The following is a 16,876-nucleotide window of genomic DNA, read 5'->3' as shown; positions in this document are numbered from 1 at the left end:
TTAAACCTTAACCCACCCTTAAACCTACCCATACCACTAAACCTGTTCATAACCCAACCTCTATCCCAACTCAAAAGCTCCACAAGTGTTCCCAAATACATCATAACCACAGTAAGTACATTGTATTTATTTTTTTGATGCAAGTACATAGTAGTTAAGGACACTTAATATAAAGTGGGACCGCACCATTTGATATTTAGAGGTCTAGAAAATTGCAGAGAGTTCTGCAAACACAGGCCCAAACGAAGACTTTAGATCCCTCCTGCCCATTTGTTATAAAAAGAGGTATACTATTGTATTTCCCACAGCATATAGCCATAATCCTCTATGCATTTACTTTTACACCCTCTGCTGGTAAAACCATGACATGCTGTCAAATAAGCACATGTTTACTGGTAACTTCCCCTTATTTTCAGGTTTTGAGACATCTTCAGAATCTTATTTTATTGTGTTTAATTTTGTAGTATAAATTAGATATGATGCTGGTTAGTGCAGTTTTCTAATCTCTCCCTTTTTTATGTACATCGAGAATTTTTGGTAGTTGAGCTTCTAAGTTTATTTTCATATCCCAAAAAATAATTAAACTTGATTGAGTTTTTTTTTTTAAACAATATGATCCAGATACTCTACAATCTTTTGCAGAGGAAAAGACAAGCCTGACAGAATATCTTATTGAAAACCAGCTTTCTTTAGTGTGGAACTTGTTCAGTTAAACATCTGCAACCACACTCAAACACGCTTTACTTCTGATGATGAAGCACCCAGGTGTTCAAGGACATGTCTAAAAAATGCTTATCAGGTTGAATTCAGTGTGTTTTTACTTTCACATGTTCTGCACAATGCGGATTCAGCTGGAAATTGTTGCAGTTGTAGGACAGTCCTGTTGCATGGGGGACAGATCATGCCAAACTGAATACAGATGCTGTGATTCATGAGGTCCAATGCAGCATAGATCCCACACCCATCGATTTCCCACATGAGACAATTTGTGACAATGTTTGTATAATTCATTTCTAAGGTAATCTTCTGTTTAAAGTGTTTTTATTTAAATAGAAAGTTCACCCAAATGTAAATTCTGCAATCATTTACTCTTCCTCCATGTGTTCCAAACCTGTTTGACTCTCTTTCTTCTGTTGAAAAGATTGAAGTATTGAAGAATGTAAAATTAAAAACTGCCATTGACTTTCATGTTATGTTTTGTTCCACTATGGAAATGATGAGGACATTTTCATTTTAGGTGAACAATCCCTTTAATAGCATTACAGTGTCTTTCTTTTAGGGCACTGTAGTTTTTCCACTGTAATCCTCTGTGCTTATTGACCCCAAGATGTGGAAGAATTCAAATTGCATAGATCCAGAAAATGATTCCAGAAGAATGATGCATTTCACAAGTTCACACATATTTGGCATACTGTCCGGGGAGAGGGCTCTGAGACACCCTAACTTTAGGGTACCCTTATCAGGATAGACAGAGATAGGGTTCGAGCGCAGTGTCTAGTCCGGCCCCAGAACGCTCTCCCCCAAAGATTTAAATAGGTATCTGGTTTAATAGTGTGGAGTTGGGGTGGTGGGGGAATGCTGAAGTGAAGAGAAAACGGAGGTATGACATGTTTGACTTTATGTAAGTGTTTGTTCTTGAGCTGATTGGATAATAGAGTAATTGTCTGTGATGAATTAGCCTTGTCAAAGACTGATGGTGCTCCTCCCGAAATTTGTTAGAATATAGAATCCTGCTGTTTAAATGGAAATCAAAGGCACAGAAAACCGAAAAGCAAATTGAACTGAAATGTTGTGTTGTGCCTCAGAGCGGCAGAAACCTCACACAGAATAAATGCTACGTTCTAAACGTTATGTTGAGTTTGGAGCGGGTGCCTGATGTTTGAGATTATAATCGTGTTAGACAACTCTGTGAGGTAATTATAGAAAATAATTTTGATGATGAATTATTAAAACAGTATGCAAGTAGTGCAATTGTCCAATGCCTTTTTTATGTTTTATAGTATGTATTGAAGTAATTAATTTGGTATGGAGTAGATAAAAACTCAAAATAAAAATAAAAAACTCAATGGAGCACACTTTATATAACTTTTTATATCAATTTTTTTAGAATTTATGTTCATTTTAGCCTAAAAATGTGAAATACTAAAAGATCTTGCACAACACTGACAATTCGTCACCATAGAATAATAATGTTCTATCTGACATTTTTGTCAAAATTGAGTTATTGACATATTCTTTTAATTCTTTTTATTTTTTTGATTGTAAGACTTTTTATTAAATAAAAAATGTTACACACATACTGTTTGCAATGGAATGCAAAAACTTTAAAGCTCAATATCTCAAAATCATTCAGAACGCAGATAGAACCTTATAGTTCCAAGGTGACGAAATTGCAGTTTGGCTGCTTGCCTTACTAGTGCTACACAATTCCCACGAAATAAAAAGAAAATAAAGCATTCAACATACTCTTATTTCAGTTTGATGCTTTAATGGAAATAAATAGCTTGTGTCCAAAATGATATTGCACAAGTATTTTTTTTCTTATTTGGCAAATACAACATTGATATTTAGCATGTATATGTCCGAGTCAGTTAACTCACTTTCTGCTTTGTATGTTGTCTTTCTGATGAATTACAGCTTTTAATACATGCTATCCAGTGGCTTAATGCTTAGGCGTATCAAGTCTGTGGAATGTTTTGAAGCCATGAGATACTGTACAATATTAATGGCACTTTTACAAATAATTCAGTCGAAGTCTGTCAGCACAGTGCTTTGTTTTTTCACACATAGGAGTAAATCACATTGAACATGGTTGTGTTTAAATATGCAAGATGCAAGGCAGAGGAATTAAAAAAAGCAAAGTTTAGAGATTATTTTAGGTTTTTTTAGAAGACTTAAAATAAAATATGACACAGTGCTGAGTAGATCTGACAGTAATGCTGCAATACAATTATGAATAACGCAATAATGTATCAGATCATTTGCATTCAATGTTTGTTTTTAACCAAACAACCTATAAGCAAATCAGCCAACATCATAGAAGCCTCTATGCATTTTAATATGTATATGTTTCCCAATTATGTCAGTACTTTTTAAGTCTTGAATGTAGCATGTCTATCCAAAGTGGTACCAAAAACTGAAACCGTCTTCTTGTTTACATGTGTGGACAACAGGGAACATCATTCATTCATTTTTTGGCTTAGTCCTTTTATTCATCAGGGGTGCCCACAGCGGAATGAATCGCCAACTCATACAGCATATGTTTTACACAGCAGATGCCCTTCTGCCCACACCCCAGCACTGGGAAACACCCATACAGTTTTGCAATCACACACACTCATACACTACGGCCAATTTAGCTCATTCAATTCACTTATACAGCATTTCTTTGAATTGTAGGGGCCACTGAGCCACTGTGTCGCCCTATCAGGAAATATTATTCATTATTAAATATAAATATGACCCCTTAATATAATAGCCTATTTATAAAACGGTTAATAAAAATGTTATTAAAATATATATTTAAATTTATATGTCTACTGGCAGTTTTCTAAATTTGTAGCTATTATTTAGTGAATGCACATATGAAATTCCTTCAAATAATGAATACCATTGAAACAAGGGCTGTATCTAAAATCGACTCATAGCCTTAAATTGTGTGCGATTTAAAGGGAGCATGCAGTCATTTCTAGTGGAGAGTTCGCGCGCAAAATGAATTTCAGCGTCTGACCACAAGCTGGTATCCACAGCGGAATCCTACACGTAAGTTCCAAAATAAATTATTTATTCGTTAAATGCACGTTTTTACACATGACAGAAATCAAAATACAATCTGACCAGGAAGTGTACAAATTCAATTTGAGAGATTTGTCAATCAGCAAAGCACAAAACGGCATCCTTTCCGGCGCACTTTCACACTTTTTCATTCACACTTTTAAGTGAGCTAAATTATAGAACTAGGGAATAGTGAATAAGGGGAATTGGGGCGTGTACATTGTATATAGTGGTATACAGCCATGAGATACCTGCGGCGTTCTATAAATCACGTGTCTACACACCTGACAAACACTCTCAAAATAATTTGCTTTTGTGTCCATCCATAAATAGCCTACAATTAGACGTCAATTTACATCTTTAAATTTTACTGTGACCATTTTTCCACTGCCCTGCATCTTTAAATGTAAAACCTTGTGTGAGAGAACAACTTTTAGTTTGCTAAGCTACAGGCCAAATGATATAAAGGTAATTACTATGGATATTTTACAGTGGCTTCATCAGAACCAGATAATCCTAACTAAGGTTCAACAATAACAACATCATACCGAATTTGACAAATCTATAAAGACTCTTTGCACTCGGTTAATGCCATTTAGCAGTTGCTATTAGATTTCTACAAGGGACAACACATCTGTGCAATTCTTACTCCATCCGCCAGGTGGCTTTAGACGTCAATGAAACTAAAAACAACCTCAGTGTGAAAGCAATAAAACAACCACCTTCACTTGATAAATACATTTAGAAATGACTTGATATATTGAATAAAAATCACAGTGACACTTCATAAACTACATAGATATCATATCACTATTATTATTATTGCACTCTTCCATTCATGTTGGTAGAAAAAAACGAGTCTACTGAAATAGTGTTTCAAAACAAACAGAATTAAGCCTTCATAAGGTTTTGGAAGCAAACTCTTTCCATGTTTAATAATGTTGTTACTGTTGCCTATTAACTAAATGATCTACTAATCCTCTTGAAACTCTGTTGTAGACATACAGTTCACAGTTGGTTCCTGTCATGGCACTGAATGAGGCTGGATTAGGCTTTCGAGTGGAATGCAAAAGCATAAAAAAGGAATTAGATTTCCTGCTGTTTAACAGATCGCCTTGAGCATGTAGTCCTGTTTGAGCGGGTTGCATAACAGCCATTTAAAACCTTGACATTAGACATTTAACACCTCCAGAGGCACTTATATCAGGCTGAGGATGGACTTCACTTCGCTGTATAATGTGAGAGGAACTTCAGGCTAGTGCTGATGTGGACATCATATACGTTTAATTTCATTGAGCCTATAATTCACAATAAAAAAAATTTAATGTAATCGGATGAAGTTTTCTTCAGATAAACATAAACATTAGAGCCTTTCTTAGTTGAAACTGTGGTCCTTAGTGGTTCAGAAAAAAAATACTAGAACAGTCTCATATATTTTGCTGACTTTTGTACATTATCCCAAATGTTTTGAGAAATGTTCAAATCATTAAGCAATTTTATTTAGTGACACAAACTCGATTTGCAGTTTGGTTTTAGAGAAAAGACGGAAACACCCAAGATGCTTCACTAAGTTGTGTATTTGATTGGACTGCACAGAGGATGTATTTAGTTTGATAAAACAACATTGCTTTCCCCATGTGATCATGAAGAACCGGAAGCAGTCGACTGTGAAATAATATAGCTCGCTGTTTTGAGCAACCCAGGCTCATTCTGCTTATACCCTTATATACATTTCTGGAGAAAGCAAAATATGTCCCAGGAGGAGGTACATTTTTTTGCAGTTTTAGTTTTCCTGAATCCACCAGAGTCTGCTGTGTATGCCTTTTCAGATCTTAAATTTCTCTCACGAGTGCCATTCATGCTTGCTGTTCTAGTAAACCCACTAGAGGCTGCTGTCGACTGACTGACTTGCTGACTGAAAGCACCGATTGACCCACAAACCCCCTTCACTCAATCCAATCAGAGTGTTTTTTAAAAAAAAAGCTATCCAGAGAAAAAAAAGCCCCCTAATTATTACTCCGTTTTCAGATTTTACCACATTCTCATCCTGTTATTTATTTGTTTAATTTATTTTTAATTTATTTGTTTTTGTCTTACCCGCAATGATGCGGTCAACTCCGCTCTGCATCTCAAATCCACTGTACGTATCAAGCTACTGGACAAACTGGTAACAGCAGAAAAAGTCGATCATATGGAAGTAAGCGGTCAGCTGTTAAGCAGGAAAAGGAACAGCATCATACTGCCAAGTAACATTCATTTTAAAGATGAAATGCAACCATACTTACTTCTGCTTACATAATTCTTGATCTCCAGAAATGTATATAGGGCTAGGTTTTCAGAATGCGCCTATGTTGGTTTTGAATCATATCGCGTTTGTCTGTCATCAGCAGTTGCAGAAATGTCTCATGACATTTCAATGGCTTTCAGCCTTAGTCTGCTTCATACTACCATGATAATAAGTTTTGAATAATTTAGCTCAGTGTTTCTCAACTGGTGGGAAACATTTTCAGTGGGTCGTAGAGTGTGTCGTCAAAAAAAAAAAACAACAAAATTAAATTTTCTTGCTTATTTTGCTTATATCAGACTTTAATTTTGAAATGCGCGCATGACAACCAGACCATTTGACATGTGAAATTTCATTTAATTTTAGCAACAAATATGTGGAAGCGCAAATACGACCCCCAATATGTAAAGTATGGACTTATATACTTATATATATTGATGACAAAAAGGTTTCAAACCTCAGTGTGTCATCCGTAGTGAGGTGCTCTCACAAGAGAACATAAAACCTTCTAAATTAAAACGACATTTAGAACATCCAAGTTGCAAGGACAAACCTGTGGACTATTTTCAAAGAAGACTTCAATAACTGAGGGCATCACAAAAAGTGCCTAACATCTTCATGTTCAAAACAAGTGCAGGCACTCTGCGCATCTTACTGTGCTCACAGTGTAGCTAAGGCCAAGAAAGCCCATACAATAGTAGAAGAGCAAATAACTGGTGATTATTATAAAAATGGTCATGATTATTTTAATAATTTTACTTTAATTTGCTGTTTTTTCTGTTCAACAGGATCAGTGTTAATGTTTTTTTAACAGTTCAGTTTAGTTAATGGTAAATAACTTTTCCTTACCCTAACCACTGTTTACAGTATTTGACGTTTTTACTTTGTAATATTTCTTTAATTTGATACACTTTGCTAAATGACAGCAATGAAATATTGTTTATTTGTAAGTCTTGGTGATTTTCTTATGATTTATCTGTCACTATTAACAAATAAATACAATTGAATTAGAGTTCCTAAAATTTTACCATAGCTCCTAAAAATTTGGGTTGTCGCTTGATGAACATGTAAAAATGTAGGTCCCATGGAAAAAGCAGTTGAGAACCACTGATTTAGCTCACCAATAAACATGATTTATTCACGAGTGCTGTAGGATGTAATAAAGACCACAACCCCCATGATTCCACACTCAGACACAGGGTCATCAAACTACACATTTTTTTCTAATAGAAAAAAATTACATTGTGCCTCTAATTTTATTAACAGGAGCCACTGGTTTTGAGTCTCAAAGTATTTATTTTTTTATCAGTCAGCAAGGATCACAGTTTCAACTTAAACTTCTCCTTAATGTTCTATTGATGAAAAAAGTCACTTTTAATTTTTTGGAGAAAGCTATTGGTGCTTGAAGGGATATTAGTTATTTTCTCTCATGTAATGGCAAAAAGCTGATCATTTTTAGTCATTACTGAATTTTTTTGTCACATGATCCTTTAAAAATTCTTTCTAATATGCCGATTTGGCACTCATAAAAAATGTTTGTTTTTTTTAAATAAAAAAAGTATTTCTTTGATTTAGTTTTTTTTCTGTAACAATGTAATCTGTTTTGTTATTATTGTTATATCTTACTGACTCCAAATCTTTGACCATTTATGGATGTGGGGTGAAAAAGGCAAAATACTTGTACTGCTGATTATTTAGTTGATTTTGCAGGCAATATGATGTTTGCGTGCCTTACCTGTGAGCGTCCAACAAATAATCTACATGCACTTAAATATAAGTTCAAATTTGTGGTAATGTACACACTGATCCATAATGTTGGCACATAACAAAATGAATCTGGTGTCCAAAATGAGGTATAGTGGTAAATATCAAAGACAAAAAAAAAAAAGGGTTGCCAGACGTAACATGAATAATGTGATGTGGGAATATCCTTTCAATAATAAAAAGACCAAGTCATGTTCAGCAGTAGCTCTCGGAATACATGCCTGCTCCTTCTCCACCACACTGCGGTAAAGCTGGCACATCCAACCCATTGACGACCTGCTTTCGGGCAGATATATAGCAGTACGCCTTGCCTTTCTTTGCTCCAGGATGGTAGTGGTGTTGGATGGAGGGTGTTGGATCTGAGGACAGCTGGCTGCCACTGTCCAGGGGGCATTCGGGAGAGCAGGCCGGGTCATGGTGACATTGAGGACCGGTTCCTACTGGCTGAGTGTTGCTACCTGTGTTACGCTGGTCATCCAAAATACTTATTCCCAGTTTCCATCGCTGCCATTTCTTTTTGATTTCCGACTGTACCTGGACCCAAGGAATATATAAAAATAGCAGATTAGCCAAAGATTATTTCAATACAAGATGTAAATTCACTCACCCTTATGTTGTACCAGAAGGTATTCGGTCAAGACTTTTTGACATTTCCGTTCCTCCATTGATAGTCTGTTCACTTAAAAATGTGACTTTCAAAATATTCATAAACATGAACTACGGAACAATTTCTAAGATTTAATTTAGGCTTTTACTAATGTTTAAACTTTGATCAGCAAACTGTGTTTACAGCATTCAGACTTGGTCATAGACGCTCATGCTTGCTTGATGCATGAATACCAATCAGGTTTATTGTGTTTTGTGCTGTTTGAGCTTCCACAAATAAGATTTGTTCTTGTGCATCAAGCAGATCTCTAAGCTCTGAACTCAGAAACTCTGGGCTTGTGTTTATGTTTGCTGACCAATGTTTATTTGTGAACTAAAATGGAGTTCTTTTGCGGAGTTTTGCAATAAACAGCTTGATTCATAGGGAGTTTTGGTTTTATGCATGTTTCAAAGTATTAGAAATTGTACAGACTTTCAATGGAGGGCAGAAATCTCTCAGATTAGATTTAAAAAGTCGATGGCTCAACATTAAGATGAGTTCATAGCAGAATTTTCTTTCTGAATTAAACAAAAATAAAATAACATTTAAACAAAGGGAACAATGTAAAGATAAGTTAATGAAAACGGTTCCTTGTTAGTCTGTGTTACCTCAGACACATTAGATAATAACATATAGAAACTTTTTGTTTCAATAATTAATTGGTCTTTGTATAAATTAACACAATGCTTTAAATAGTTTAACCATTAAAAACATAAGGCTGCATTTATTTAATGAGTAATGCAATCAAAAGTTATGATAACTGTAAAAGACTATTCACAAGTCCAAATACATGCGGTAAAAGTGAACTGGAAAAGCTAAAATTATCCGAAGTATTTGTGCGGGAATGAGAGTTTCCCAGTGATGGGTTGCAGAATTATTAGCCCCCCCCTGAATTATTAGCCCCCTATTTATTTTTTCCACGTTTTATGTTTAACAGAGAGAATATTTTTTCAACACATTTCTTAACATAATAGTTTTAATAACTAATGTCTAGTTTTATCTTTGCCATGATGACAGTAGGGTGAGGCAGTGGCGCAGTAGGTAGTGCTGTCGCCTCACAGCAAGAAGGTCGCTGGGTTGCTGGTTCGAACCTCGGCTTAGTTGGCGTTTCTGTGTGGAGTTTGCATGTTCTCCCTGCCTTCGCTTGGGTTTCCTCTGGGTGCTCCGGTTTCCCCCACAGTCCAAAGACATGCGGTACAGGTGAATTAGGTAGGCTAAATTGTCCGTAGTGTATGAGTGTGTATGTGGATGTTTCCCAGAGATGGGTTGCAGCTGGAAGGGGGAAAAAAAAAGACTTGCCGGATAAATTGGCGGTTCATTCTGCTGTGGTGACCCTGTATTAATAAAGGGACTAGGCCGACAAGAAAATGAATGAATGATGACAGTAAATAATATTTTACTAGATATTTTTTAAGACACTTCTATACAGCTTAAAGTGACATTTAAAGGCTTAACTGGGTTAATTACAGTTAAGTTAACTGGGCAGGTTAGGGTAATTAGGTATGTTAGTATATAACGCTGGTTTGTTCTGTAGACTATTGAAAAAAAAAATGCCTAAAGGGGCTAATAATTTTGTCCTTAAAACAGTATTTAAAAAATTAAAAATTGCTTTTATTCTAGGCGAATTAAAACAAATAAGACTTTCTCCAGAAGACAAAATATTATCAGACATACTTTGAAATTTTCTTTGCTCTGTTAAACATCATTTGAGAAATATTTTAAAAAGAAATTCAAACGGGGGCTAATAATTCTGACTTCAACTGTATGCTGGATAAGTTGACGGTTCATTCCGCTGTGGCGACCCCAGATTAATAAAGGGACTGAGCCAAAAATGAAAACGAATGAATGAAAATATACAAATGATAATTAATGTTTGATTACAATCATAGTACAACAGCCAATCAACATATTTGAATGATTTGTGAAGGATCATGGACTGGAGTAATAATACTGAAAATTCAATACAATGTTAAACAATGTTATTTTAGTTTCAGTACCGAAATACTATTAAAAATATATGTATAAAATATAAAAACATATTGACACCTCTTACCTCTTTATTGACAAAGCAGTATAATATGGCCACCAGAAAACCCTGAGGAGCAACGAGAGCACATGTGTCAAACCGCATTAACTATATGGACATACACTACATCAAAATAATGTGCGATGGAAAACAAGTAAAGCAGTAACTAGGCCATGTTGTGACACGGTCTGTCTCTCTTGATTCACTAAGTTGTACCTGAAAAGAATTGAAGAAGAGTTCAAAGAACAGGTTGACATTGCGAAGTACTCCTTCAGTCTGTTCCTCTGTCATCACTGCAAAAACCACCTCATGAATCCCTAACAGGGGAATGAGGGTCAGTGTGGACTTGGCTAATCTGAAACACCAAGAATATTCAAGTCATCAATTTTTCAGAAAAAAAACCCTGACCCATAACATCTCAAAATCTCATCATCATTTGTAAGTTTAATTACAAATCTGCAGTTCATTTATTTTGTAGTTGTTTTTAGAATTAATACCAATACTTTCAGATAAAAAAAAAAAATCAAACGCTTTTTAAATTGGCATTTTTAAAGGAAGATTAAATGACAATAGCAAGGCACTGAGGGTAAAGCAAGAATCTAATTAGCCTCTATCATTGTCACAACTGTAATGTTAGATTTTATTCCACTTAAACAGGATTTATGCTTCAGGGCTAGAAATATCGTCTCTGCCAGGGAAAGAAATGTTCTCTAAAATGAACGCTGGCCTTAAGGCTGACATTTGAAGAAGAGGACGAAACATTTCCTTTAAAAAGGTTGAAACATCAAAAGCTTTGCGTGACACACTTCTAGTTACGCAACAAGGATGAATTCAGAGATATAGATTTTGCTGGCACAAGGGAAAACTACAGTAAGAGAGGTTGGTTGTTTTAAGCAGCATTTTTTTACACTATTATAAGCAAATCTGTAAACAGATGCTGGGAGGAATACATTTACCAGCAGCAATGAGTACACCTTGACAGTTTTTTCAGGAAAAGCAAATTAGATACTTGTGTAAATCTGGTTTTTTGGTTTTGCATTAAATTAGTCAGTATCAAAGGCAAAACTATTCTGATAATAGTAATATTTTCAAAATAAATATTCATGAAAATATTCTAATAATCTTTAAGGTTATGGAGCAAAAAAGAGTACACAATGAACAAACAAACAAGACATTTCATTATTAAACCAAAGAATCTCAAATATTTAAGGAAACTCAAATTCTTACCTAAATTTATAATCTGTATATCTCATCTGATGTGCTTTTAATTTGGAGATGAGGATCAGAATAATCCGTATAAATATGAAAAAGTTCACCTGCAAAATAGGATCATTTTCAAACTCATATATAAATAACTACATGTAGAAAACACAACGTAAAGATTTCTTCTTACAATATTATTCCATTCTTCAAACTATGATTCAGTAATACTTCACTAAATTCTCTTAGCTGATGGTGACTTATACTGTATGTTCACAATAATTTGCAAAAAGTGCAGAAAAACTTCCTAGAGGATGATTTGGGCTAATGAGTCATCCATGTATAATACATGAGTGAGAGTATATTTAACTGCTTATTCATACGTTGTGTTCCAGACGACTCGGGACTTGGAATTCTCTCAACTTGCACTCAAAATAACCACTGGAAAGAAATCCTGCTTGAAGAGTTCGGCAGATCTTTCATCTCAGGTTTTAATGAGAAACGCCATTTGACATCTTTTTAAAAGATGGTGGCAATTAAAACAAAAACTCCATTGCTTCCTTTCAAACGGAGTGAGAGAATTCCAAGTCGTTAAATCAATCAGAACTTCAAATACATAAATACAAATTAAAATTGAAGGCAGACTGAAGTAAATACAGCAAAAACTCACTAAAATAGCCAAAAGAATTGGCGTTCGGATGATCCACCAATATGCCATATTTTCATTGATCTCCCAGCACCTGGAGATGTTAGGCACAATTAATCTTTAATCAAAAGAAAGAAAGCTGTTGCATAAAGCATTGGCAAATCTTACCTTGTGTTTTCATACAAGTAACGAACAATTATCCAAGGCACCACAAAGAGCACAGGCGTTCCTGTCAGAAAACATCAGATCAAACACCATATTTGTGCATGTTCATTCAAACTTGACTTTGTTTAAATAATAATAACAATTCAGCTGTGGTACTACGAGCTAACAGTTTATTTAATTGATTTAATTACATTTGATTCATAGTCATCATCCTATTTTTCCAAGCCTGTTTGAGTTTTATTCTTCTGTTGAAAACAAAAGAAGATATTTTTAAGAATGTTGGGAACTGGCAGCCAATGACTTCCATAGTATTTTTTCCTACTATGTATGTTTCTCAATATGCGTTCTTCAGCGATCTTGCGTCTTCTCGTGTAACGTCATTATCAACCTCCAAAGTTTAGTTCCAATATCAAAGACCACAAGAACGGAGGAAGCGTGAAACTTCTCGATATCGAGGCCGCACCGATGCAGACTTGTGCACTGAACTCGCTTTAGAAGTCATTGTGACTGGAGGTGTGAAGCACATCATTTTACTTTGATTTATTATTAAAATTCAGAGATATAACTTATTTATCTCAGTAGTTTCCCTAAATGAAACGGTGAATATAAACATTACCATGAAATTTTTTTTATAAAGGAATAAACACATTAAGGGTGTTTATTTGCTGAAATTCGTATTAAAATCTGTTTTATTTATTTTGTGCAACGTATATTTGTAAAGTCTTTATGCACAGTATATATTTTGAAAAGGGGAAAAAATTGTTGTATGAGTGCTGTAATATTTAAATAATTTTCCATTAAAAACGCATGAAGGTCATGTGACCATCAGGAAGAAAGCAACATCTCATTTCTCAAGTCCGTTCTCTGCGTTCTTGGAATTTAGAAACAGCCGATGTCCACCCACCTTCTTTGAATGTTATTACTTGATTGAATGGCCGTTATCAGTGGTTATCAGCTGATGGATATGGGCTAGTAGACCAGTAGTTATCATTCATCCACATGGTAAATCATACTAACAGAGAAGACTCTAGATTCAGATGTGTTTTTACTTTACTGGGCCGGTTGGGTTTAGGGTTGGGGTAGAGGTAGGGGTAGACGTTAATAAAATAAAATGAATGGAAAATTTTATAAATAATATAAATAATTCTCGTTAACTTCCGGCCACAGCTGTATGTGATCTATAGCTGATTAACCATGTGGATGGATGATAACAACCGCTAACAGAAGATAAGGCCCCTACTGGCCCATATATATCAGCTGATAACCACTGATAATGCCAATTCAATTGAGTGATAACATTCGAATCGGCTGGTCTACAAGTTTCCAACAATCATCAAAATATCTTCTTTTGGGTTAAGCAGAATTTAAAAAACTCAAGTTTGGAACCACTGGAGTGTGAGTAACTTTAGATTTTTTTGAGTGAACTATTAGTCTTAAAAGGATAGTTCACCCAAAAATGAAAAGTTACTCACCCTCAGGTATACTCTCTTTTCAGGACAGCTTGATGACAGTTACACACCCCAGCCGATGAAGAAGTATACACAAATGTAACTGTTCTCTGAGAAGACCATCAGCACCAGCAGGTTGTGGAGATATAAACCTTCCACCAGAAGCCAGTAGTAGTTGGCGCCGACACAGTACTGCATCAGGACCTGAGCCACACGGCAGCCTGACATCACCTGTGAGGATTTAAGGTGCGTTTAATAGTTTATTTTATTGGACATTGCTTTTATTGTGCTATGGACAGAGGTTAACATGTGTTTAATGGTCATCAGCAACTTAAACCCTTGAAAGATTTGAATGGTTTGATTTTTAAAAAAGCATACAGTGCTAAGCAGAAATGAGTACACCATGCTTTAAAAATGAATATGTTTATTTATTTATCAGTGAATATAGGCAATACATTTTCATGCAATTAAACAAAATTGTTTTATTAAAGAGTTATGTCAAATAAAATAAGAGTTTGGTCACCAAACATCTTTAAACATTGAAAAATAATACATTTAAACACATATAAGCTATTAAAAAAAACATACTATACAATTGTATATTTTGTATGTTTCTCTTGATTTTTCGTGTTTCTGAAAATTGTATGTAATATTTTTCACCTACATATTAATTTGGGTGTAGTAATTTTTGGGTAACACTTTATTTTGATGGTCCATTTGAGTATTAGTAGACTGTCTGCTTAATGTCTGTTGATGCTGCTCTTTCAACAGAGATTTAATTGACTATAAGAAACTTTGCAAGTACATGTCAAATACGTCAGCTTACACTAACTAACCCTAACCCCAACCTTACAGTCTATTTATAATCTACTGAAAATTAGTTAGTATGCAGATACAATGTAACTTAAATTTAACAAACAGACCATTAAATAAAGTGTGACCCATTTTTTTGTACTGATCTTGAGTTTCTTTGTTAGATTATTTTCATTTTTGGCTTTGGCACTGACAAATCTAATGTATACGCACTAATATAATGTTGTAAAGCATGCAGTAGAAAATAGGAATGTACAAGAGAGATCTGTCAGGAGTGTACTCATTTATGGTGTATGTACATTTATGAAGCTACAGTATACTTTGTATTATATCATCTTTGCATCAAATTATAAAAAAAAAAAACAAAAAAAAAACACGAATTACTGCTTAGGTGGTGTGAGGTATTTCTAATGCCAGTCACACATATTTTTTTATGAGTTGAGTTTTTCTTTTATTACTTGAACAAATAGGAATGCAAAAAAAAAATAAATAAATTGTGTGGTACTCTCCCATTCGCTTTACTCTTAAGTGTACCCAACTATGATGGAAATGTGAAAAGGGTCCATTATTGGCATATTACATTGTTTATGCAATAAATCCTGGCTCTCATGGTGAGCAGACTGCTTAGTGGAATTAAAGGTGAGCTTGACCGAAGAGCCAAAAATAGGCACTATTAAAAAGAAACAGCTGAAAATCTGTTTGCAAATAAAATTTACTTCGAAACTAATGATTGCTTTGATGCTTGAATTATCACATGGCAGATACTCAATGCATTTAGGAATGTGGACGTGCTTCATAAGATCTATTTCTAAGTTCTAACAGCATTACAATGAGGAAGAAAAAAGGTAATTGAAGTGACTTTGAATGTGGCATGGTTGTCGGAGCCAGACAATCTGGACTGAGCATTTCAGAACCATCTATGCTGGTTGGATACACTTTACAATAAGATTCCATTAGTTAATGCTATATTTACTAACACGAAAACTAATGAACACTTTTAAAAAGCTAATGAAAAAACAGTTAGTTTTTGTTAGGGTCTGTTAAAATTCTTCTTGCGATTCTGATTGGCTTGAAGGTGTAAAAAGCTGTTCCAGTCAGTTTTGATCAGAGTTCGAAATAAATGTACTTCACAGTAATAATAATTATCTTTAAACATACTTAGATGATGTGCTTTATTCACATTTAATAGACACTATTACGTTATAAAACATTTATTCTATTCTCCTTATGAGTAAACTAAAATTTAGGACCATGACGTTGAACCATATAGCGGAACTGGGGTCTCACACTGGATCCAGGTGTGGGGTCGGGGCTCATATGAGCGCCTGATGGCCGGATCTGTCCCCAAGCAACCAATCACAGTCACTAGAAGGAGTGATGTGGCCATCCTCATGTAACCCACCACCTGCAGTAGGAGCCGTAAAGGGCTGGTGCATTGTGGATTAGGCAGTGATCGAAGGCCATAGTCAGGATGACCCAATCTTTGGACACGGAAATGTCATCTTACAAACATTATCTAATGGAACCTTATTGTAAAGTGTGATACTCAGATTTACAGAGAATGCCCTAAAAACCAACTGAATGTCAGTTCTGTCGGTGAAAATGTCCTGTTGATGTCTGAGGTCAGAGGAGAGTAACCAGACTGGTTTACCCCAATAGAAAGACAACAGTGACTCAAAGGTCATATAAAATTAAAATAAGGATTTTAAGATGTTAGTACTTTTAAGGATTTCTATAATCTAGTGACAAAATTTGTGTTTAAATAATACAAACCTGTTATAAACGTTCAAAGCTTGCAGGTCGTCGTTTCTGCCTAAATGAATCAATCTTTTTTTTTTTTTTTTTATCTCATACTGTACCTTCAGTTTCTTATCAAATCTTCTGACCAGTCCAATGCTCTCTAGTATCTGACATGTCCCGCCCCCTTTAAGGTTCTCGTTTGCTTTTCAATTGATGCACTTGAGCTCAACCAGTCTGACTGGCAGAGCTGTGATAAAACAAAATGCTTTTGGCTGTTTATTTAAAAGGGGAGGAGCTACTCTATGTCCCACCCACTTTTCATGTTTTAGTTAAGCATACGCCATACATTTAATAAAATGCACATTTCAAA

General features: G+C 35.0%; 1 protein-coding gene and 1 long non-coding RNA gene across 4 annotated transcripts in view; one reads left to right on the top strand and one right to left on the bottom strand.

The window, feature by feature from the left end:
* Positions 1 to 2,466: 2,466 nt before the first annotated feature.
* gipr (gastric inhibitory polypeptide receptor) overlaps positions 2,467 to 16,876 on the bottom strand; it is a 38,197-nt gene continuing 23,787 nt past the window's right edge. Inside the window, exons 8-14 of one of the 3 annotated variants that reach the window (XM_087284271.1) lie at positions 14,025 to 14,184; positions 12,509 to 12,569; positions 12,365 to 12,434; positions 11,722 to 11,810; positions 10,711 to 10,849; positions 10,522 to 10,563; positions 2,467 to 8,356 (exon numbers count right to left, since the gene is read on the bottom strand). In XM_087284271.1, the coding sequence (XP_087140397.1) occupies positions 8,018 to 8,356; positions 10,522 to 10,563; positions 10,711 to 10,849; positions 11,722 to 11,810; positions 12,365 to 12,434; positions 12,509 to 12,569; positions 14,025 to 14,184 (900 nt within the window). In that variant the 3' untranslated portion in view covers positions 2,467 to 8,017. Of the gene's footprint in view, positions 8,357 to 10,521; positions 10,564 to 10,710; positions 10,850 to 11,721; positions 11,811 to 12,364; positions 12,435 to 12,508; positions 12,570 to 13,977; positions 14,185 to 16,876 lie in introns of all 3 variants that reach the window. The other 2 variants (XM_087284272.1, XR_015509594.1) reach the window with 2 other exon arrangements.
* LOC147840658 (uncharacterized) lies at positions 3,612 to 15,146 on the top strand. Its single transcript, XR_015509606.1, has 2 exons — positions 3,612 to 3,762; positions 14,001 to 15,146. It is a non-coding gene; the product is annotated as an uncharacterized LOC147840658 (long non-coding RNA).

The sequence above is a fragment of the Danio rerio genome, chromosome 15, assembly GCF_052040795.2.
Source record: "Danio rerio strain M-AB ecotype USA chromosome 15, GRCz13ab, whole genome shotgun sequence".
In the NCBI taxonomy this organism is placed as follows: domain Eukaryota; kingdom Metazoa; phylum Chordata; class Actinopteri; order Cypriniformes; family Danionidae; genus Danio; species Danio rerio.
The sequence above is the reverse complement of the archived record's forward strand: the minus strand, read 5'-3'. Positions and strand labels throughout refer to the sequence as shown.